General features: G+C 42.5%; 1 protein-coding gene across 3 annotated transcripts in view; it reads right to left on the minus strand.

Moving 5' to 3' along the window:
- Nucleotides 1-15,282, minus strand: part of OSBPL11 (oxysterol binding protein like 11) — a 42,608-nt gene extending 27,326 nt beyond the window's left edge. For all 3 annotated transcript variants that reach the window (XM_080620383.1, XM_080620385.1, XM_080620384.1), the window contains exon 1: nt 14,955-15,282. In XM_080620383.1, coding sequence (XP_080476509.1) covers nt 14,955-15,094 — 140 coding nt within the window. In that variant the 5' untranslated portion in view covers nt 15,095-15,282. The remainder of the gene's footprint in view (nt 1-14,954) is intronic.
- Between the last annotated feature and the right edge of the window lie 10,528 nt (nt 15,283-25,810).

Here is a 25,810-nt window from a genome sequence, read left to right on the forward strand (position 1 = left end):
CCTATTATTCCAATGAAGAAGTGAAACAATGACCCAAATATCAGACATTAACTACTTGCTTTTAAAAAAAACTTGTATTGAACCCATCTTAGTCATATTTTAAATTTCTGTAGCTTGTAGTTAATGTTGAAGATTAAATGACAATTATTCAAAGACTATTGGAGCAGCAGCCTGTCTTGATCATTACAGAGATCAAAGTAGCTCCCTATCAGCAAAAGTGGAAAGATGAGGAAAATGGGACTAAATAGAGCCTAGAAATCATCTCCCTTAGTGGGTTTCGGTTGCATATAGTTGGACTAAGTACTGGAGTTAACTTTCAAATAATAACTGAAGCTGCTGTCTGTACCTCATTTATAGACAGTGTCAGTATCACCAGATTAATTAGACATCTGGCAATTTGATAAATATAATATGTTACACTTTGATAAATATAATATGTTACACTAAGTTTCATCCTAAAGGAGGGTATTTAGGGTGACACTAATAAAGATAACCTCAGAGTAAATAACTGTCTTATCACAGCCATTCAGTAATACTATTCAAAGAAGAGAGGCAAGAATCCACATTTTTGAAGAAAAAACAAGTTGCTGGTTTTTAATGTTACGCTTAAAACCAAAACTGTGTTCTAGCTTCTGCAGCAATCAGTATTGCAGTAACATCCTGCAGTGGAGAGCAGCCAGCAGGACTATCTAGGAATTTAATTCCTAATAGCTCATTAAGTGGTACTTACAGATAAAAAAACCCAACCCTATAGATAAAAATAAAACCAGGGAAAGCAGAGGATATTCAGGCTATGATACATTTTAAACATAGAAAAATGCTAAAGGAGACACAACCAAATTCATCCTCTGCAGATGCTTCTCATTTGTTATAATTGGCATATAAGGGAAGTACACTTTAGACTTGCTGTCTTAATTTAGCTGAAGACTATAAGATTGTATAGTCATAAAAATGCATGAGCTTGGGTTTTAATAATGCGAAAATTGTCCCTAGTCACAAGTAATTGTTTTTCAATTTCAGTGAATGCAAGCTTCACCCTTGCTTTTCAGTTAGACATCATACAGAGCCCTGCACAACTGGGCTAGAGCTTCCGCACTCTCCCATTAACCAAGTTGCCTCAATCACAGGTGTCTTTCAAAGAAACCAAGAAAATTCAGGAAAGTGACTTCAGACTGCAACAAAAACATGTATGGCCTATGGAAGTCCATTCATCTGACAGTCTTTGCTTAAGATAATTTGACAACTTTTTTTGAGCGTGACAGATAAGATAGCTGATTTTGTCAGACTTTAGAAAAAGCAAAAAGTCACCATAGAAGAGGGTGTAGCCCCTTCAGTGATGTACTTCACATCAAATGAACACTTGACTACATTTTGCCTTCATCCACATGCTCCTCTCCACTTGGATTTTCACTTTGACTGGACTCAAACTTCTCCAAATGCCTCCTCTTCAGTAATTCCTATCTCTAGCCTCAGCAGTCCTAGAAGTTGATAGTGTTGCCGAAAAAATTTGAAAACAGCACCCCAGAGAAGTCTGAGAAAGTGACTGAGGATAAGCAAGCCAGTCACCTCCAGCATTGTGGACACCACTGATCTGGAAGAAGCAAGTTGCATAAACGTTAACACAAGTGCACAATGTTAAAACACACTGACCAGCTGTGTTTCAGAATCCCTAACTGTATGCAAGGGGTCCCCAAACCCCTTATCTCAAAAAAATGAGCTATAACTCAATGTACAAGGTAAAGCTCAGAAGTATATTTAGCAGGCTTTCATTCACAAGCAAAAAGACCTCATTCAAGGTCTGCATAAGATCACAGAAACATACTTAAGGACCAACAGCCAAACTTCAGTACAGAAGAGCCCAACAGAGCACATCCCAAGACACACAACCGTCACCTCCAGGGAGAGATTCCTTATGGACTAGCCTCTGCAGCAAGGGAGGAATGTAACATGTCAGCTGCGAGAGACAAGACACCGAGCCGTGCCTTGCTTTTTGGGAAACCAGGGAATCCCAAAAAAAGGCAGCATCCAAAGAGATGGAGCATGAACAGAGGTCTCTGCTAAATGAGCCGCCTCTTGGACAATACTGATTATTTTCCTACTTAATTCTGTTCACACATCTGCAACAGAACTGCACAAACCCAAAGGACTGTACTTTTATATATATATATAAATACATACAGTTTTCACTCTGCCAAAGGCTGGGCAAACTTTTAGCACCAGTGCAAATAAGGGGTTAGCCTGTCTGAAGGGTATGAAATGTTTGGTCAATGTTTAAAACATTTCCTTTGTCTGTACAAAGGCCTCAAGGCAAACAAATAGCAAATGAAAGAGTAAAAACATAGACATTATACACACTAATCACACTCTCCCAGCACAAATTCTCACACCACGTGGGCATTCACACTGCTGTCGACATGCATGTACATGTATAGATACGTATCTTTTCATAGCCAAGATGCTGTTCTTGCTATTCAAAAATCTTCACAGCAGTCTCAGATTGTCAAAGAAACAGCAACAACTTAGCAATGATGAGTCAACAACCCTAAAGTCTGTATTTCTACAGAAATTCACATCCTTCTGTCAAATGTTGGGGGTTTTCTGTCATCCTTTAAGTGTTGCAAAAGACTTGTCACAGCCTTCGAGATGTAAACCAAAATTTCATTTTAACTTTTGGTGAACTACTTTAAGTAAGGATACTGTGCAAATCACAATCCAGGAAAAAAATTACACAGGAACTCGTGGTACATCTCAACTCCAGCCCAGCATATTTGCCACCCCCCAAAACCTTCTTTCTTTTTTTTCCCCCCAAAGGCTGAATACCACTTTAACTGGCTGCCCATTTATCAGACTTCTTTAGTTTATAAATATTGAGAGATGGATTGAAACTGTTCTTTAAGCAAATGACTGAAGACTATGAAAAATCACGGATCAGTTCATACTCTTGCCAGAAAACTATCCCTCCCCAACTTTAAAGATGTTTACCACAACCCAGATTTCTATGCATCTAAGTGCTACTAAAATACACGAAATAAATATTCACAAAGGATTATTGTTGTTTATTTGTGCTTTTCTAGCATGCCTCTTCAGTTGCAGCAGCTGTCAGTGCCTTGCAGGGTGATCTCCTGTCCTGAGAGAGGAATGAGATAATGATAGCTGGGCCAAATTCCCCCCATATCCTGTTTACGAGCAACATCCAAGTCTTGAATGCAGGTGCTGAGGAACAGCAGTCCCAGAATGACATCCTTCAGGAGTTCCAGCCAAGACACTCAGGCTCACACCTGACAAGGGTTGGGCCAACATTTTCTTCAAGAATAAACAGCAATGCAGAAGGCCTCCCTGCCCTTTTCCCATGCCCCGCACAGTGCAGCTCTCCCTTGAAAGCCCCACACAAACAGGTCACCGCTAGCAGTAGCACAAAATTACACCCACCTAGAAAGCAATTACCGAAAACTTCCAAGGTTGCCCTTCTGGTGATTTTAATTTTACTGGGACGCAGACAGCAACACATGGCATATTTTGAGCAGCCAGGTCTCTGAAGGCCCAAAAACTATTTGAACAGCAAATGCAGCAGCCAAAGGCTTCCCAATTTGCGTAAGGCTTGACTCGAGTCAAGTGGATTTGCTGAGTGCATGTGGATTTGCTTCCAGCAGGAAGGATGACCAAAAGACTGGAGCCTATGCAGATGTCAGGGAGGAGTCCTGAAGGGGGATCCAGCTTCCACAGCTGCCACCGCTGCTGTTACAACAGTGCCTTCAGGCTCTGGCCTACAGAAGAAGCTCCCTTCTACTGAGCTCATAGCAAGATGCAAAAACCTGGTGAAAGAGACTGCCATCAGATTAAAAGCTAGCAAAGTGTAAAGGAAAGGAAAGAAAGAAATCAGGATCTCAGCAGTGCAAACCAGTGAGCAGTTTTGACTAGGTAGTTTGAAAAAAGCCATGACCATTTTCACTGAACATGTTCATCTCTATCTGCTCAGAGACTCACTCAGAGCAATAGCTCCCTTCTTCATCAATGACCACTGAGAAGTGCTTATCTACAACACGCTGATTCCCCTTTCTGTTAAACAGAGAGAAAGTGTGGGGAAGAAAAGGGGAAAAAACCCTGTATCAGCAAGAGAAACTTTGGGCATATCTTGTGCAACTGCAAAGATCACTTATTCCCAGGAAACTACCATCACATTAAGCGCACTCCAGTGCCACAGCTCATTCGTGCGAGAGCAGGTTCCCCAGTACGCCCAACAAGGTAAGACAGAAGCCTATGTTACTTACAGAGTACCTACATCAGTAAATTTGCTCTGCTTTTCCATCAATAAATCTGCTCTTGCAAAAGCTGTTTGCAAGAGCAAAAAACTAACCTTGCTGTTTCATTCATCAGCAGTGCCCTACCGTCAATGGCAAAGCATCAGCAAAGCTCCTGCTCTTCAGCTCATGTGTTTGACTACTCAATGATAAGTTTAGAAACCAACAAATGGAAGGAAAAAAGGTCCAAGAATATGAAAAGAACAAGAGACCCTGGGGATGCTTCAAATACCACTTGGTTACAAGCATGCTAGTGACACACACATCCTCGTTAGATATAAAAACCTCTCTTAACACGTACTCCTGTAAACTCCAGAGAGCACAGACATGCATTGGAAGAGAAAGGCAGGCTTGCACAAAGGAAGGGTGCAGCAGAGCTGAAATCTGCTGTCCATGAGCCTGGCACAATGCAGACCAGGCTACCTATCCCAGGATGAGGGGCTCTCCCACTGCTCAGCCTCCCCAGCTCCCTGCTACCAACACGGCCATTGCATTTGTACCCAAATTTTCTATCAATGCTAGTTCCCAAGGGGAATGATAGATCAAGCATACAGGGTTTTTTTTAAAACCATCCTAATTAAACTCGCATTTGATTCTCCCCTTTCATGCACTAATGCCACAGATCTATCATATACAAATGAAAATGTACTGTAATGCTTTCACTGGTTAGCAACAGAAAAAAAGAAAGAGAATATTTAAGTAATAAGTAGCAAACACTGTTCTCACTGGACCACTGTTAAGCCAATTATTTAACTACTTTATCATTTAGAGAACTCTTTAGCTTTCAAAATACATCTGCCTGGAAAAAAAAAACAACCCACAGTGAGCTTCAGCTAACCAATTTCTCTTGCACATACCTGAACACCTCAAGTCAGCAAAAACCCAACTCACGTACAGCTTGTGGATTTGTGTCAGCATAATACAACTGAAGCTGGACCCAAGAGTCGACAGCCAACCCGGCGGAGTTTTCTGCAACGATAACTACTACTCAAACTACCAGAGGAAAAATAACTGTAAATTTAGCCAGCAATGTTTTAGAGCTGGAGCACACAGAAACCAGACACCTCAAAAGGTCTAAACTCTCCACTTGATATCTCTAGACAAAGATTGTTGCCTATAGTTTTGTTACTGTTCACATTATCAATTTACATTAGCAAGCTATAATACACAGTTTCACATACTATTGTCACCAAAACCTTCCCTTGAAGTCTAGTTTCAGAAAATTCAAGCAGTCAAATTAAAGCTACTCCGCCCAGCAAACACACTGGCATAATGTGGGCAAGCATACTGGCATAATGCCAGGCAAACATACTGATGGATGAGCATCTTTGCAATTCTGGACTACCTGCTACGCACATCACCTCATAAAGCAGGGAATCTTGGTAAGTGCCATTTATAGAAACTGGTGGAGCAAACCTCTGCATTGCTTAGTTACTCTTAAGCACAGTTCAACACTGTTTAGCTTACTACACATTCAATCCCAAGGCGTCTTGGTCTGCTTCTAGTCTAGTACCACCTATCATATCACAAATACAAATATATGACCTTCCAGTTTGAAGATCTATTTGTGATTGTGACTTTAAAAATATTATATTGATAATTACACACTACCATTGTGGACTTTGCAGCAATAAAACACTGGATATTAAATGGAAGGTAAATACACCAATCAGCTACTCCAAATAAACCTCTTGCCTTTAAATTATTTTTTAACCCTTTCTAAGGCACTTCAGATTAAATACAGAAGATAATTATTACCACCTTCCAAGCAAGCAAGAACACACTTAACTGAATAAATATTCAGGAAGACATGAGCCTGAAGTACAACACAGGCAAAAAAAAAGCATGGACCAGCAGATTCTAGAAGCAACAGCCAATAGTTTGAAATTTAACTAGCAGTCACAAGTGGTGCACTTCAGGGATCTATACGGCTAAATGCCTCAGAGCTGGCCAACGGACCAGCATCCACCCTCTGCAACCTCTTTGGTGAGATCAAACCTATGGGAGCAGTCAGGATGCAGAAGGGTGGGCTGCCTTTCCAAGAGATCCCAGCTGTCCAGAGGAACAGGCTGAGTAAGACCGCCTGAACTTCAACAAAAGCAACAAAGCCTTGTGCCTAGGATGGACTAACCCATGGATCAGTGCAAGCTAGGTATGCTGTGCCAGACAAGAACAAGCTGAGGGACCTGTGTCTGTTCAGCCTCCTTTAGAAGCAGGGAAGGCTGACAGAGGATCTCACTACTATCTCCCCAACATAGGGAGAAGATGGAGACAGACTTTTCAGAGATGCACAGCAGAAGGACAAGCAGCAACAAGTTGTAGCAAAACAAAATTCCTTGTCTGACACACAGAATAATCCTTCGAAAAGAGAAGGGTAAGCCCTGGGCCAGGAGTCCAGAGAGGCTGTGGCATCTCCATCCTTGGAGACGCCCAAACTCAATTATGGCCCTAAACAACCTCTTCTAACTTTGACCTGGCTCTGCTTTGAGCAGGAGGCTGGACTAGAGATTTCCCAGAGGTCACTCCCATCCCAAATTATTCTATAATTCTTGTATATAGAGAAATTAAAAATATTTCTACATTAAAATTGAGCCATAAGGTATTCAGAAGGTTTAAACTCTAATTAAGAAAGCATGTGTGTTAACCACCTGTGATTATGGCATCACATAAAAAGCGCAGGAATATTTTTAGTTTCACACTTTTAGTAGACAGTGGTTCCCAGACAAGGAATTATTCAAAACCACTCCTTTTCATTGTGCAATGAGCAGCAGGCATTATTCATCTGGCACTCAGGCACTAATAAAGAGAGTTTCCTTGAGGTTTTCTTCTCTTGTGCTTGTGACTAACATTTATGAAGGAATCATGTACTGAACAATAAAAGGACAAGGACATTATCACCCCATTTTACACATAGAGAACTGGCACACAATGAAAAAATTTTCAGCCTTTCTAACTTTGATATAGTTGTGGCCTACTTTTTGTTTTATTCATACATTCAAATCACAGCTTTTGCTGATTTCAGCTGCAGCTGTGACCCTGCAAAAGTTTTGCAAAATCAGAGCCAACAGTTTCAAACTAGGCCTCCAAGAGAAAGAGGAACACATGGTTAGCAATTACAGGGTAAAAACAGCTTAAACAATATGACGGTTACCACAGAGGAATTAGAGCCAGGCTCAGAAACCAGTTCCTTAATATAGCATCCTGCAGCTCTGCCCAGCAGATCTTGCACTTTCTCTTACATCTCCACTGCTATGAATTAAACCAACTTCCCAACGCAAACTGGGTTCTTTGGGAAACTGATCTGTCACTGCCTAAATGTTAATCAAGATTTTAAACATTTGCAGCCTCATCAAAAACTCATAAATTTATATCTGGGAAGAAAAAATAAAAATGCATACCTGTAGCAAAAAGCCTGCCCCCTGCTCCAAAGCAGGTTGTCAAATATAACATTTGTCTTAACAAAGAAACAACACTTCTCCCATCCCACTTCAGCCTGCCCTCCCCTCCTATTTCAGCATTAGGCACATAGCACAGAAAACCTGTAAAAAAATACAAGCTTTGCAAGCACCCTGAAAAGTTGCCTGGCAGCATTACCAGCAGGCAGTGATCCCCTACAAGAATAATTCATCAGCACTGGCAGTTGATCAGAGTGCATGTCAAGGCAACGACCTTAAGTAAACACGGGTCCTTGCACACAGGCCTTAATTTTCATGGTACAATGAGTACAGCACAAAAACATGTGTAGGATAACCCAACAGCACCAGCTGGTGCTTTCTGCTTCTGCATTAAGCAATGTGATTAGGTTAGCCACATGCAGTTTGTTTTTCATCTTCTCTCTGGGGAGAGAGGGTGTGTAGCAGAGCAGGATGTTAATGTTGTGGGCAATTTTAATTAACTTGCTGCTACATAATTATATTAGAAAAGGTGAAGCTGAAAAATATCCTTTGCACTTAGTGAAGGACAGACATCTGTAACGGCCATTAACTCCTGCAGAAATCTACTTCATGGAAAGCACAAGTTATCTGATATTTAGAAGCTATTCAGAAGTCTGTGCTTCTTCAGTTTAGCTTCATTTGAACTCACATTTGAACTTCATTTGAACAGACGGCTCAGTATTAACACAAGTAACCTGCAATGCCAGAACCAGCTCCCATGTTTGTTACCCGCGTCCCAGCAAGTTTTACAGCCTGCCCCTTCAACACGGAGATGCTCAGAGAAGCACAAGAGGGACGCTGCTCTTAACAGGTGTTCACTGAGGAGTCACAGAGCTAGAGAAGGAAACCCAGACTTTGCAGACCCTGGTTCAAAAATGTGAGTTTACATTCCCTACTAGAACATCAGCCATCATGAAGCCCTGCTTAAATTACCCAAACCTGTTTCCCCAATTCTATCAAATTACTACCCCTCACACAGAGATTTACTACTTTTAATTTACAATGCATCTGAGCTTCCACCTACTTCAACCCCAACCTTCCACATCATATATACATGTGTGAACAGGAATGGCTCACCTGCCTTTCCAGAAGTGCTTGGGGCTTCAGCAACAGGTAAAATCAGCTTGATAAAAGATGACCTTAATATTTTAGTAACATGGAATGGATCCTGATGTGGATATAATCATTTGATGACCATTTTAAATATGGGCTTCTTGTCTATTCTAATGAACAAATTATGTGAAATGCAGCATTTCTAAATTAGTATTATGAATATGGTATACCCTGAAATGAGAATAAAGAAATTCAGACACCAGATTTTTCAGTCATTTCCCTGCAATACACTGAACAAATGTGAAAGTGGTTCTAATCTGTTTTTTAGTAATAAAAAGGGATACAACATAAAAAATTGCAAAAATAAATTCTGAATTTCACAGCAACCACTTGAAAAACTCCTCTTTTCACCACCCAATTCATCACACCCAAAAGGCCAGCAAGAAGTCTGAAAGCAAGCAGCTAGGGCATTCCAAAGGCCACACAGTGGGAAAGAATCTCCGCAGATCAGCAGAAATAGAAGGAAGGAACATTAGGGCTCATTCTGACACAGGCTGGACATCAGAGCCACCATCCAGCCTGAAAGCAGCCAGCACAAGAAGTATAATGGCAGGGGCAGCAGAACCCCCATCCCCATTGGTGGCTGGTGCCTCAATGTCACAATGCCAGCAGGTTCTTGCACCAGTGGGGAAACAAGGAGGTGGGGTGGGCTGTAAGAGAGGAGAAAATCAAAGCAGGAGCAGCCCTTCCCAGACCCCTCTGCTAACACCACAAACTTATAGCCTCTCACTCCCTCTGCAGTTGCACACAACAAGGAAGGTGTTTACAGTTACTGATTACAGTGAATATACAAAAACTCCATGTAGGATCCCAAATAATTTTGTTTTAAGCTGTACAGAAAGAAAACACAGAACAAGAGAGATGGGTAATAAGAAGGAAGTACTAGGAGTACCGCAACAGAGAGAAATGTCCTAGGATGGCACTAACATTTACACGAAGGTTTAGGAGGTTTCCTTCTTTTTTTACTTACCAAGTCACAGGGATTTAAACTTGAATTCTGGCCTGCTCACAGGAGTCCAGAGTTAATCAGGTCAGCTAACACACTCTATTGCAGCCTAAGCAAGAATTCAGTGCTTACTATGATGAGAAATGCTGAGGTCAGAGACAAGAAACCATGACCAGCAAGGGAGAGGCTGGCAACTTGAAGCGTTGTTGAACACTGTGCTGCCATTACTTCCTGTATCTATTCCTATCAAGCTGGTTTCAGCTTCAAAAGGCCAAACAGATGAAATTTATCCTCCCAAGACCAAACATTCTTGGAATTTATACGTTTTCTTGCAACTGAGACTGACATCAACATCACCCTCAATAAAAAAGAAAAAAAAAGCATTCTTATCAACATCCCCTCAAGATCGTATCAGGTTCAAGACACTTTATTACTACTAATTACATCATTTTTGCAAGATAGCATGAATAAAAACCATAAACACTTCCACAACCTAGCTCAGTCTCACTCATTTTGCGTCCATGTGTTCGACATACAAAGGATTGTCAGCGACCCTCCAAGTTAACTGGGATCAAACTCAGAAATAAGCATTTCCTTTAAAACACATTTCCTATGGGATCATTTGATGAAGAGTTCACGATCATCTCAAAATGCACAATTAAAATACATTCATGTGTTTCAGCTACCAGTTCTTCTTTTATGTGTACCACACACTGACCTACCTGAACATAGAAGGCTGAATTAAGATCAGTAATTGTTTACTCTGTTTTTCAGTATTTATAAAGAGGGCTTGCACAGTGCCAATTGCAAAATAAACAAAGCCCTTACAAGAAGACTGAAAATCATTTCACTTGCCTTAAATTTGTCATCCTTTTGCATCTGATACAAAACAATTTACAAAATTGCCAAAACCTTTTTTCTGCTGTTTGTTTGCAATTCTGTTTGCTCACTCTCAGCCTCTCCTACTCTGGCCTAAAGCCACATGCAGTAATTCTGCAAGAGAATCTGCCTTAATTTGGTAACATAATGACAAGCAGAAGCCACCCAGCATGGTGAACCCTCTTGCAACAAGCACCCTCTTACCTGCCACTGTCACCACCAGCAAAAAAAACCGGAAGAAAAACAACATATATAAAAAGTAATACGAGTCTAGAAAGTTGGCTCCTTTATTTAGAAGCTACTTTCATCCAAATGTTTTTCTATACAAACTCACAACTGCAGCACTTAAGTAAATTTATAGGAGCAGGTAACTAAAATTAACTTGTTTCTTTAAAAAAAAAGAAGATGCAAAAAGCCTGTAGCATTTTATAAATAGATTGGCTAAATCCATAGTAAGCAGATGCCAAAACCGTTTCAGAAATAAGGAACAAAGGCAGCTATCTATAACAAATATACACAGAACTGAAAAGCAAACTTGAGATATAACTTGCAAGCTTAAAAATCAGCAATCATCTGGGAAAGTCATTCACATTTACATGTATTTCTACCAGCAAGAGAATAAACGCTGGAAATCCTTTTAATAGCAGCTGAATTGACTTACGTATCTGAGAGCAGAACCACTAAGAAAAACGTAAAGAGGATGGCACATTAGCATGTCTCCTGCTGGGAAAGACAATCTTGTTTCTCTAGTCAACCACAGTGCTTTGAAATTTTGATTCTGTAGATAAATGAAAACCAGTAATTGCCAAGTCACTTCTCTCAAAATTATCTGAAAGCTCCTCAAGCCAAGCTGAAAGGACTTGTTACACTTCTCTGGCACATATTCTGACCAGCTCTCTATTCAGCTTATAGACAGAGATTCGGCTTTCTGGTTGCAAAATTTTTATGTTATTTGAATGACTACGATCTTGTGTCACAGAAGTACCTGCCAAAACTGTCTCCTTTCTTTCACTGCTTTGAAATTACTCTGTTCATTTAAGCTAGAGCAAATCAAAAACCAAATGAAGGTCAGGAGTAAAACCAGAATTGCTGAATGCAAATAATTCTTCATTGAGGCAACCCTACACTTACTTCCTAGCTTGGTTACTGCTGGAAATAGAGAACCTGTTTAGAAATACGTTATAATCTTAAGTTACTTTATCAAGTAACCTTTTAATAATTCTAAGTTATTCGTAAGTTTCACCTCATGGAAACTTTCGCCAAATGAAAATAGGGATAAAGGGTTTAGTGTGAGGCACAGCATCTCGGCCTCTCTTCATCTACTTAATTGCAAATTAACATTCACACTATTCCTGACCCCAGTCAGGAAAATACAGCCAAAGGTTGGCTGGTCTCAGATGCACTCTGACACTGATCATGTATTCATAAATAAACAAGATCAATTCCTGTCGGATGTTTAGAAGAGCAGTTTCTCAAGAAGCCTTACCTCCTATTAAATCAAGAAAAAGAGTATCTTCATGCCCTCTGAAGAAACTGTGCCCTTACAAATTCCAAAGGAGGCACTGCTTTACTGAACTGCCTGAACTCACCATACACAGGTGACAAGCAGAAAGCATGCAAAGAGATTCAGCTGTCTCTAGATCATCTGAGGTGTCCGACAGCCTCTGATTGTCTCTTCTTTTCCACTATGACAAATGTTTAGTGCAACTTTGTCACAGTTATTTAAAAATCACCCTATCATTCCCCTGTAAAAATATGAAGTTTGACTTTCTGCTTCATTTTTTACTTTCAAGACATGCACTTTACCCCAAGAATGTTTAGTTTCCACCTCTCCGAAAGATTCAGTTTTCATTATTTTCAGGTTTCACAGTGCTGGAGATTTTTTATTTTTTTTTTTCCAATAGTCATAATTCCCCATTTGGAGCATTAAAGTATCAAGTTGGATAAGCTTTATTATCTCGATTAAAGGATTTGTCCCATTTGTCTGAAAACTATGCTACAGCTGTTTTGACAAGATGCTTCACTGAATACAGACTTGTACTTCAGCACCAGACAACCAAGTACTTCAGGACTTTACTTCTGACAAGCTGTGTGACCACACACTTCTCACAATCCGTGCTATAGAAGTTAAAGATCAAACTTCTACCAGAAGCTCCCAGCAAACCAGTTTCTAAACCCCATATTTTAGACAATGATTTATTATTAGAGAGGTTTTTATTTTAGAAATACATTTTAGAATATATGTAATACACAAACTGAAAACTAAGCTACAGCATCCCATCCAGGAGAACTTTGTAAGAAGGCAGAGGGAAAAGGTGATATTTTGTAGGTAATTAGATACAGAGACAAATGAGGAACAAATAATTGACTCCAGAGCAGAGATTAACAGTGAGGTACCTCAAGTGTCCACAATAACACAATTAGTACATTAAGCTTGTCCCAGCAATCCAGAAAGAAAAAAAACGACAATTTGCACTAGAGTATTAGAGCAAATTAAGCCAGATAACAATAGGTGCAAGCAACAACATGTACCGTTTCCACCTACAGCTGTAAAGCCACCAGACTCCTATGAGCAGGCTCAACTTCTGCTCTACAAGACACAGCAAGCACTTAAAGAAAAGACAAAATGCTTGGATGGATAATCTTAAAAAGTGGAATTTCACTGCACAGCACTGACCCCTGACAACCATTTCAAACATACTATAGTAAGAAGGGATTCAGGCAAAACAAATTGGGTATCTCATCTCTTCCACTACCTCCAATTCCACATAAAAATATAAAATATTTCAATTTTGATTGCATAAACTAACTCCTGTGTTTCACAGGTGAAGCACATGCACAGTAAGTGGTCACAGTAATAGCAATTTTCATTGGAAAATTCAGAGTTATCTTTGAATCTATAGGGCTGGCTTTTCTTTTTAAAAAAGTTTAGAAGCAACTGGAAACAGCAGACAAGACAACTGATAACTGGATCTGACAAGAAGCTTTCCCTATTTAAAAGCCTGAAATATTGGCCTTGAAATCATCACTTTTCTTTCCGGCACTAGTCATCAGAAGAGTAAATTACTCATGACCCAGATTCCCAGTGACGACCGAACTGCTTGCTCCCTATTAGAATCATCAGGCACTCAGAGCCTGCACAGCCTGGTGCTCGTTTGTTTAAGACATCTGATGGTCCTCCATCCTGCACAGCACACACAGAGGTACCACACTCCAGTTTTGCTGTTTCCACAAGCAAGAAACAGCAAGCCAGTCCATCTGGGATGGCAGATGACAGCTCGGGACAGTCTCCATTTGAAGGAGAAGTGTGAAAACTTCAAATCACAGCAGTACTTTCAACAGCAACATGGCAGCTCTCCAGTCAAGGATGAGACACCTCAAGGCAAAGAGAGAGATTCAGAAACCTCTCAAGCGATGCCTCAGAGAGCCTCCTATCAGTGTGTGTCTTCCAATCGGAAAGCACATCAGAAAAAAGTACACGAAAACCTCTCTAAATCCCTCAAATGCACAGGCAGGTCATTCAAAGGAAGCACTTTAATTTGAATCCGTTTTGAACTAACGCTGCGTGCTCAGCTTCTCCTGTTTTCTTTGCTCTCTTCTGCTGTATTTGCCGTATCTGAGTAATTGCCCTGATTTATGGTAAGCACAACCATTCTTAAAGTAAGATAAAACAGCAACTCCGTGTAGACTCAGTTTCGCTATCAGCAACAAACAGAAAACATTAATTAAAAAAAGCAACCCTGCCATTAGGTTCTTATAGAAGACTCATCGACCTAAAACTTGGCACAAAGTTTAGCTTTTTGGCAAGGATGGAAAGCGGCAGAGAGCCTTTTACAACTTTAAGCTGATGTCCACGCTCTGAGAGAGGAAAATACGATCAAAAACGAAAGAGCAAAGGCACATTCCGAGCAGCATCTACAGCCCGGACGCGGGGCTTTGTGCTGATACACAGGCGCACGGAAAGCGGAGCCGACGTGACAGTCAGCCCGTGTGCGGCCGCCAGGCCGAGAGGACACTGAAATAAGAGAGCGGCGGCCGGGCTCAGCCCGGAGCCGGAGGAGAAGGAAGGGTCCCCGCGTGCCCCCCAGCAGTACCGAGGGCGGCCACAGCCGGGACAGTCACAATGACAACCACGCTCAGGGTGGGCAGGCCGTAGGCTGCCCTGTGAGTGGGACGCGGCGCTATCAGCGCCCCACGCCAGGCTCAGCAGCACAGACGGTTCCTGGCCCACCGCCCGCATCTCACCCGCCACCCGCAGCCCCTGGCCCAGCCCGCCGCGCCCACCTGTACTGCCAGCCCTTGGCACCGCGGCCGCCTCCGCTCTTGCCGCCGCCGCTCTGCCCCGCCGGCTGCGACGGCGGCTGCTCCGGCTTGCCCTCGCCCTCCGACCCCTTCATGGCCGCCGCGGGGTCCGCGCACTGCATGGCGCCGCGGCTCCCCGGCCCCGGGCGGGCCGCCTAGCCGGGCAAGGAGCGAGCCCGACACAGCAGCCCGCCGGCCCCGCTCAGGCAGCGGCGGGGCCCGGCCGCGCCCGCCCCATGCGGGCTGCGATGGCGGCGGCTGCCGGCACTCCCGCGCCCCACTCGGCTGAGCTGGGCTGGGCTGGGCTCGGTCCCCGGCACGACGGCTGCTGGCTACGGAAACCCGCCCCCTAGTTCCCTCACCCCGCGACCGGCCCCACCACCCCTTCCGGGTCAGCGCCGCCGCCATCTTTAGTGCGGGCAAGGATGAGCTCCGGCTCTTCACTTGGAAACATAGCAAACCTTTACAGTAATTTTAAAGTCGTGGCTACAATCATTCCCCTTCAAAAACGTGAGGCATAAGAAGAGTGAGAGATCCAAGCTGTTTCGTTACAGTCCAGGATATGAGAGCCTGTGGCTGGGATCTTACTGATTGTTGTCACAGAGACCGAGCAAAGCCACAGCATATCGAGGTCCCGAGAGGAAATACATTTTTCCTCCTATTTTTCTTCACGTTACTGCATATGGGCAACAGCTACACAGGTTTTCTTCCTTTGCGGAATGATGCCAGAGCTAACAGGGAGAGATTGGTTTGGTGTGTAATCTTTCAGGCCAGGCTTTTTGACAACTAAAACTGAGCTGACTGTGACTGCGTTATTTCTTAAAATCAGGGGCAGAGGATCTTGTTCTGGCTTTAATCAACTGGCACACGAAGAAGAAGAGGGCAGAATCAGACAATGGTTAGCAAGGTTGCTGGCTTGCTCCACATCTCATCTGAACTCCCTCCTCCCCTTTCCAGCTCTTACTACACGCCTATAATGTGAACAATCATTACACAAAATATGCTAAAAATTCGCAGTGTGAGAACGTAGATAGAAGCAAAAACATAGAGGAGAACATATTTCAGACAAATAGTTTATTTACCTACTGGCAGCAGCTTCGTACCCAATGACAGCTGCGTTGGCCTTCCCATCTTCTACCAGCACATTCCCACTTTCCCAGTAACATTCAGAGTATCTTTGCCTTTTGCTATCAAATGAGGATGGAACATTATGAGCATCATGTCTTTATAAACTTTAATCTGGCTCTAAATTATCAGATACCCATCCCTCCTTGCCAAGCACACTTAGATGTAATCTCAGCTAACCGACCCCAGGCGAAGACTACCTGTTCCACCTACATCTATTATCTCTCTTACAGAGATATATTACTACTGGATAGGCATAAAACCCCCCACACTTCTGCCTTTACAGAAGCATGCTTGTCACTGCAGGGGAAAAAAAGGGGCTTTTTCAGCTGTATTTTTTTCCTGTGGAACCACAGGCAAACAGATCAGCCGCTTCATGTTGTCCATCAATGAAAATTTTGTCAAGAACTGCACTCCTCTTTCCCTCCAAACATGTTAGTTCCTACTCTGCCAATGCCAATTGCCAATTACAATTTCAATTGTAATTGAAAATACAATGTAATTGCATGGTGTCCTAATGCATGCCAACACAATTTTCCACTGAGATTTGTCTCAGAAAAAACTGAAATGAAAGGAACTTATGCAAGAATTCCACTTGTGTGTTTTATTTTCACCCTGCTTGAGGACAACCGCTCCCAAAAGAAACATATCTTTATCCATACTAGACCTTTTGTAATCCTCCCAGGCAGTCGGTAGTGTTATTGACGAGTGAGCCAATCTCGTTTTAAAATATAAATTTATTAATTTGAGCAAGCGATAGCAGATAAAAAAACAGCACTGGGTGCGCCAGGAGGCTCCACTCCGCCCCCCTCAAAACGCACACCGGGTCTCTCTTTGGAGGCTGTCCCTTATACCTTTTCGGCTCGGGACTTCAGCCAATCCTGTGGTCCCCCCCACCCGGACATCCTGACGTGGCTCTTTTCCACTGGTTCTCCCCACCGCTGGGGTCTCACCATCGAGAAACTTCGAGATGTTTCCAGAAGCCTCGCGAAGCTCCCAGAAGTTTCGAGAAGTCTGCTGGAAGTTTCAAGGAGCTCCCGCCCCCAGCTCAGTTGTCATAGCAACCTCCATCCCCCATATGCTGTAACAAGACACTACCTCAAACTACTCAACCCCCCCTTTTTCCCCTCTCACAATCCCCTGCAGTAACACAACTGACTTCTCCCTCCCAATACAGAAGTCATAATGCAGAAATACAACAGCTACAAAACAAAACATGTTTCTACACAAAGTGACAGTCACAGAGAGCTTCCCAAAATGTAACAAACAATATCCTCCTTTAAAACTTTTGATGAACAAACTCTACACATTACAGGTAGGATGTTTCTCCACCTATAACTTCTCCTACACGTAAGGCAAACCAGCGATCCTTAAGTGCATCTTTCTGCACCCCCTCAGCCTCTGGTCCATGGGCAAAGGGCGGTAAATTCACATTTGCTTCCTCCATGCGTTTGCTTTTGACTCTTTAGGAAAGCTGTTGCACTTGCAGTACCAGAGGCTGTCGTAAGATGGCATTGGCAAAATGCTTAATAGCATAGAAAGTCTATCAGCTTAACTACATTTGCTAAGGATTTACAGTTCAAGCTGCCTCTTATCTTTAGTTTACGGTTGCCCCTATTTATAACTTGTGTTCAGATTCACCGCTCTCAGTCTCCTTCTCCAGTTATAATTCAGTGGCTCAAAATGAGCAAACTCCCACCCTGGCCCTTGCAAGCACAGCAGCGGGTGGGGACTGAGGTCCCACAGCAGTGCCCTGCCTGTGGCCTGCCTGAGCCTTTCCACTCACTGTGATTTCTAGATCTGGAGGAAGAAATGAGGAGGAGCTGCAGATCTGGATGAGGAAAGCATGGATAGGATAGCATATATTTATCGACATTCATCAAATCAAATTTTTGTAGGCCCGATTGTGGCTGAACTGGATTGTGTTTCATCATAACTCATATTAAAGCTAATTTGCCATCATTTATCATTCTCTTAATTTTAGTAAACTGCCCAGAATCTGATCAAAACCATGTACCACTCCTGCTTCTGAAGCTTACAGTCTGGCTTAGCATCTCTTCAGATCAGTACCGTTTCTTCAGAGCAGCAAGGTCTTTCCATGTTCAAAGAGTAAAGCTCTAAAACTAAGCTCATGTTTCATCACCTGTTTGCTTAATGTATATATATTCTACATATAGAAATGATGATACGCGTTTTCTACCACTCCCTTGTTGGTAGGACAGGATTTTTTTTTCTTGACCTAATAATTATCTTTGCATGAGACCAAGTTTAACATAGTTTTAGATGTATGTCCTCCTCTGGTAGCTGGTCCACAAAAGATAAACAATTACTGCTCCTGTCTGCTAAAGGAGCTACAGGCGTGCGGAGGAATTACATCAATCCTGGGAAAGGAAAGCCAGAGGTGCGGCCTGCCTTTATTGCACGAGAAGTGTGATTTTTCATAATCGTTGCTGAATTGGGAAAGCTGCTGGCTAATGAGAAAGTGACCAGGAAAGTAATGTTGCTAACAGTGCTTCACATCTGCATTTGTTAATTGTACAGTCAGTGGTTCTTAGTGTTAGATTCTTTCTCAAGGCAACTCATACTTTAGTTTATTAATAGACTGGAAAACATTTGAAGTTTTCTGGGCTCTTCTAGATAACAAATATGAAAGAACTTCCCATCCTTACTAAGAATAAAAGATACTTGCCTACTAGAACTGTAGATGCCACAACACAAGAACAAGAAAATAAATTTGGTTAAAAGAACAGCTTTTCTCCTTCAACATACTGAGTGCACAGCTGTGTTCTCCTGACCATAGGTGAAAATTATCAGTAAGATCAAGTAAATGTGTAACAAATTATTTCACCCACCAGAGTAGTTTACACTGTAGAGATAATTTGAAAGAATGTCTTGATTTAGGAGCTTTACAGCTATCACTGAGTCACTGGGTCTGTGACTTTGCTGTATCTTAACATGCATATAAAACACGTCTCTGTTTGACATGCAGGATCTCTGGTTCTCTTTTTAAATGGTTATTCATCAGTTCTTCTGTAATATTGATGACTCAAAACCTTTTTTCATTTGGGCTCTTCAATGACTGTCAGTCCTCTTCTGATTTCCTTGCTCTTCTCTATCAATCCCTATGCATCATATTCTGCTGTAATGCATGTCTGGCTGAAAGCACCAGACTCACATGTGGCAGCAGCTCACATTGCCTACAAAGTTTCCATCTCTGTCTGTAATACATTCATGTCCTTCACACTCACATTTGACACCATTTCCAGTTGCTCTCAGCATGACTTCACATTGGGTCATGCTCTGGGCTCCAGCATTACATCACCCCAACATGATCCAGATGTGGAAATGTAAACTGCAACAGCAGCAAAGACTTGGTTTGGCTGGAAGCCAGGAGTGTAATCCCGGTGGTTTCCCCCGCTTTGAGGCACCCTCTGAGGAAAGAACCATGCCCTGGGGGCTCAGTGAAGAACAGGAATGAAGGACCTTGTATTGCCTCCAGAGCAGCTTCTTTGGACTGTGTATGGCTATTTTTCTTTGATGCTTCTGTGTGGAGAAAAGAATAATTGCCACAGCCCAGAGTTGTCATCCTCATCATGCAGCCACGACACTGCTCTGCAGTCATCACGTGAGAGCAAAGCCAAAGTCCCGTCTCTCTCACCCACATATGATGATCACACACTCACATTGCTTTTTACCTTTTAGACCTCAACAACATGTGATTCAGCCCACCACCCAGCCTCACCACCTGGGAATGGTTAAAGCAGTTACACCTGGTCTTGGCAGGGACTTCCAAGTCCCTTCACAGACTAAAACTTGTTCTAGAGAGGCAGGTTACCAGCAGCAGGAGATACTTGTGTTATGACCAGAGTTAAAGACGTTTCTCTAGCCACAGTACCAATAAGCACTTTGGCTCAATCCCTTTGCCTTAAGTCATACAGGGACACCTCCCTGCCCTTTTCTCTCCATCTCATGAGCAGTCAGAGAGCTCAGGGTATTGCCTCATCACTCACTGTGGCAGGGTGCAAGCTGTGCTAGCACAAAGGGCAATGACTGGAGCCCATCACCCCTGTATGGGCCTTCTATACCATGAGAGGGCTCGCCTTCTGCCTTGAGCTGTCTCAACAACCCACGGGTGACTCTGCTCCCTGGGTTAAAGGGTATCTTTTCCACCGTGTTATTCACCACAACAGAGAGTGAAACAGAAACTTCCTCAAGATAGCCCCCTACTCAAGTCCTTTGTGTGGGAAATTTAAAAATACACATTTGTCTGCTTAGGGCCTTACTTCTTAAATAAATGTAGCCACGTGTGAGCTCATCACTGAGGAGTCAGCCCTGTAGCACACTATGGAACCACCGCACAGGTTCTCTGCATGGGGAAGGTGAGCAGCCGCTGAATGAGCTGGGCTGGGTCACCACCTGAGCACATACAGACTTGCTGCAGGGAGAGAAGAGGCAGTGAAGGAAAGCATGTCCCTGTGCCACCAGCTTGGGTCCAGTGTGTGTCCAGCAGATGTGAGGGGAACAGGTGCTGTTGTGATTGAGGGACTTCACAGCTTTTTCATCCATCACATGGCCATCTCCAGCTTTTCTTTAAAGACTTTTTCTGACCTGTCTTGCAGCACAACATGGCATTGCTGCCTCCAGCTGTTCTGCAGCCCACCATTAGGACTCCTTTCCTCCATGATTCTCAATGTTCTGAAAAGCTAGTGGTTTTGTGGGGCTTTTTGTTAATGTCTTGACTAACCTTAACAACTGCTGAGTGAATTCAGTTCTTCAGTCACTATCCCCTCCTCCTAGAAGCATTTCCATTCCACGCTTTACTCCTACACACCTTTCCTGCATGGTTTCTATGGCAACATTAATATCTCTCCATCTGCTGTGATCCCCATTATGATGTTTAGCTGCTTGTTATCTCAGTCAAATGCCATTTCCAGGTGTAACAAGATAACAAGATCAATTTGGAAACCAAGCCAAAGCACTTGGAAATTCTTGTAAGCAAACCTGTCCTTCATAATTTGATTGCTATGTTTCTACATAAGCTCTGCTTGTGGGATACTAATACTGAGCTGTTCCCATTTACGGATCTCTTACTGTATTTACACCTTCTAGTTCTGCATCTGCTTCATAATTTCCAAATGACATCTTTCCTTCTTGTTGCAGCCTGTGCTGCCTACAGAGTAGGTATATTTGGATTCTGGAAAGTCTTTGTAGGCCTATTTGCCTGAGATTTCAGATCTGTTTTACAAAAAATTAACTCTTCAGTTACCAGTACTGGTTTTCTTTCAGAAAACACATTTTTTACTTCTGCTGTAGTGTTGTCGCTTTTCCTAAAAACCTTTTCCATGAGATTACAGAAAGTCCCAAAGAGTATAATTAGTTTACAACTGGCTTCTCAGTCTGTTCAGGTTGAATTCCTTAAATTACTTGGAATTACATTGATTTCTATGGGCCTAAAATCCAGTCTCATTTTCTGCTAAGCACCTTTTTGGAGAACTAATTTAAGTGTGAAGAAAAAGTTCTTCCTATATAATCCCATCAGAACCTGCAGTAGAGAACTCAACTAAACAAAATGAGTGGAGTAAAAACTTCACTGTTGCTTTGTTTTCTAGATCCCATGAGTCAGTAATATTAGACTGCAAGAAGTCCATGTGGAAGCTGTATGTAGATGGGACTGTCAGCTGACATAAACTGACGTTATTTATTTGTACCTTACATCCTGGAAGAGTTGCTTTGCATTATGACATGCTACTCAGTATAAATGGTTGTTATTTACTACCTATAATTAAAAATAATTAAGTGTGCAATAATTTAGTGGGTTTATAACTCAATGCAAATCTTTCTAGAATCTTTTTCTAGAATATAATTGAGGGAAAGCTTATGTGCAAAAATTTTCCAGTGGAAAACAAAGAGGCCAATGATATATGAGTAATTTGATGTCCATGAGGCTGACTAGCATAAGGTGAGGGTTGTGTATGGTGCTTGCAGTTTGGGTAGAGTTGAAGTGTTTGGTTGTTAATAGTCTGCAGACCTAATTCAGGGGAAGGTTTCTGTGGACACTCACAGCAGGTGAGCTCCTCTCACACACCCAGGCTGAATTTGGAAACTGTTGTTCTACACTCCAGACCTACCCCAAACTTAACTCTACCCACGGCTAAAATGGTGAGAAAATTACATGTTTGAGTCTTGCTGATATCAGCCCACAAAGTTTGGCAAAAACCCAAACAAACAAAAAAAAAAGGTTGATTTTCAGCTCCTCTTTCCCTAAATTCTGAAGCCTGCATTCCTAGAGATGCCAAGGATCAATGCTGTCTGGTCACCACCCCAGGGAGTGCAAAATTCATATTCTGCTTTGCTATTGAGTAGTTACAAGAAAGAAGAGGCTCCTTCAATCTTACTTCTCACCAAAGAGATCAAATTAAGGCAGAATATTACCTGTAGGTCTGTATGCCCATATAGGATGAGAACTGTGATGCAGACAGTGCAGGACATCTTAGGAATATGCAGAAAGCCCAGTGAAAGAAGAAGGAAGTGATATGCAGAGAAAACTATCCTTCAACCAGCCAAAATTAAAGGTACAGGTAAAAATAAAACAAATCAGACCTGCACAGGGAAGGAAAACAAGACCAAAAGGCGTATTAGCTGCATGATTACAAATGAAACAAAGGAAAGCATCACCAGCAATAAAAGCAGGGCAGATACCTAAAAGCCAAAGGAATATATTGCTTCAGTTTCTATGACAAAGAAAATGTAACCCCAGAGAACAGCGGCAGCACACTTAATGGGCTAAAGGGCATGGATATGTAAATCACTGCATGCAACACAGCCACAAAACTCAACAGCTCTTTACCCTTCACTTCTGAAGACTGAATAATCTTCATCACTGAAATCTGTAGGCTTTTTAGAGCAAATGTTAGCCATGAGTAACCAAAAACACTGAGGGAAGCAGAAAACAGATTAAAGTGCAAGCTAGGCATGTTATATGTAGACTACCCCAATATCTTTCTTTGATAAGATGATTGCATTTACGGACAAAGGTAGACTAAGGAAAAGTAATAAATCTTATCAACCCGGACTTTGGTAAAGCATTTGATTTGGTATTATCTAGATAATTATTAATTAAAGTCAAGAAGATGAGTATTAACGTAAACACTATAAAATGCCAAAGGAATAATGCTGGGGGTGAAAACTACTGATGGGGCTGATAGCAGAATTATGGGGCTGAAGGAACTGGTCTTACTGAGTAATTTCATTAGGTAGCTCGGCACAGAAAATGATGAGTGGTGTAATGAAATTTGCTAACAACAAAGTTGGGAGACATTTTCCATAGAGAGGAAATACCACAGGAAGAATTATATGATTGCTATGCCCTAGTAACAGACATGGGATGAAATATAACAGCATAAAATACAGGGGCATGAACTGAGAGATCGATAAGATTCCTGCTGTAAAATAAAATATATGTACTAAGCATAAACAGAAGAGGAAGAGCCATGTTCCTGATGTAGTTATTAATAAACTAAATACAGTCTTTTATGTTGAAAGCCACATATTTCCAGGAACAATAAGTAAAAACATACAAGGCACTGGGTAAAATGCTGCTGGGGTTTTAGGGCATCATTCAGCTTATCAGTGTTCAGCAAGCCTGAATTCATGCTGGAATAGGTACAGAGAAATGCCATCCAGGTAATCAGAGGAAGAGAAAAGAGGAAAGGGAGCATGTCTTGCTGAGCTTGGCAAAATGAACAGTGAGAAAGGATCAAATTCCTTTCTGTAAACAGATTTGGAGTTTAAGGCAGGCAGAGCAGGAAAATAAGCACCAGGGGAGAAGAGTCATCCACATCTATAGACAGCACTTGTGCTAGAGCAGGTGGGCATAAATTGGATATGAAATAGGGAAAAGGGCTTTCACTGTGAGAGAAGTAATGGTCTCAAACAGCTTCTCAGAAGAAGGGGCAAAAGACCTAACCAATATTAAGATGGAATATGATGAGGCTGGCATCAAGAACTGGGCCAAGAACTCTAGCTCACCTGTGGAATGAGAACAGAGGATTAACCCTATCCCATACTCATCTGGTATATCTTAATCACTCAATTGTATAGAGCGTGCAAATACCACCAACCAGTGGCCAAGGAAGCAAAGCACGCAATAGCTGTATCTATACCTTAGGAGAGAGCATACTACTCTTTACTTTGCCCTCAAGTCCCTCTCTACAGAACACCCAGCCCCATCTGTCCTCCCTGTCCATCCTTGGCCTGCCAAGTTTGCCATTTCTCAGCCACGTTTTTCAGGGTGTTCAAAGGCTGCATTGCTATTACAGAAAGAGCCCCACCTGGGGTAGAAAAAAAGCGCCCATGGGCTGCCCTGGCTTTGCAGCACTGACACTGAGGTTTTTCTGTTTGCAGCAGCTGTTAGGCAGAGGAAAACTGTTTGGCTGTGTAATCTCCAGCTGCTGACACACGTGTGACCCATAGGTGCGGGCAATCAGGTGAGCTTGAGTGGGGGTGGCCTTCAGATGGTTGTCTTTATCCTCCTTATTAAGCAGACCTAGCTTTTATGCCTGTTATGTACTAATGACTCACACATGACAGGTAGTGCTCATGGGCTAATGTGAAAAGCAAACATTGTGCCTTTGTGGGAAAGGGCAGATCCCTCTCCTTGCCTGATAAAACAAGTTGTCAGCATCCCCCCAGTATGGCTCTGGTATCTGACAAAGGACCCATTTCTTGGGGCCATTTTATGTCCACACAACCCTGACACTGAGACAGCCTTGATATTCAAACCTGCCAAGTAAAATTGCTTGCAGACTGCCCAGAACAGTCCTTTGTGCATGAATGGTTTCCCATCCATCTCCTTGGAGCAATGAGTGCACAAATCCAGAGGGCAGTTCAGCACTACCACAAGTTATCTACTTCCACAGCCAATTTTACCCACAGCCAATTCCACAGACCTGGACTGAATCCTCTACTCTTCGTAAGTGCTGCTGTATCCATGTGCCTGCTCATCCACTGCCAATCTCACCCCTGCCAGCTTCTGTGCACTGTCTAAATGGTTAGTGCAACCTTAGCATGGAGGGCACATATAGCCGTCAGTCCAGAGGCCACCAAACTGATATAGTTCCCCTTTGTAATTAAAAGCTTCCACATTAATTTAGATGAAAACATTACAGTTTGCAGTACTATGTAGACTAGGGACACCTGTTTTATGCATTGGCTGTGGAAGCCAGTGCTTTACTGAGTGTGTCCTTTACTTGATGCCTGGGGACTCACCAGGACAGAACAACTACAAGCAGAGAAGTCTCAGGGACTGAACAGGGCAAAAAAGATGATGGCTTCTCCTCACCTCCGCAATATGTCTCCTTCATGGAAGGAGAATAAGTTAAAAGGAGAATAGAGCTAAGAGACACAGAGGAGCAATAGAGCAAGGGAAAGAGCAAATAACGATGAACAAGTAGGAAACTGGTGGAAATGCCTCTGGAACCGCAGAAAGGCTCTTGTGCATTGGCTGTGCTAAAACTGTGTATGTGGGCAATGCATCTTCTCACTGAGCTCCCCATCAAGCTTCACAAATGGCCAGGGGCCCAGCTACACCTTCCTTTTCAGCAACCTGTGCTGGCCATTTTGTCAAGGTATTTTGTAGGATTTTGCCCTAGTTTGTTATGTCCCCAAGCACTCTCACCACCATCAGGCACACCAAATAGCTGAGCTGGTGAAGC

Source organism: Psittacula echo, assembly GCF_963264785.1.
Source record: "Psittacula echo genome assembly, chromosome: 6".
Lineage (NCBI taxonomy): Eukaryota > Metazoa > Chordata > Aves > Psittaciformes > Psittacidae > Psittacula > Psittacula echo.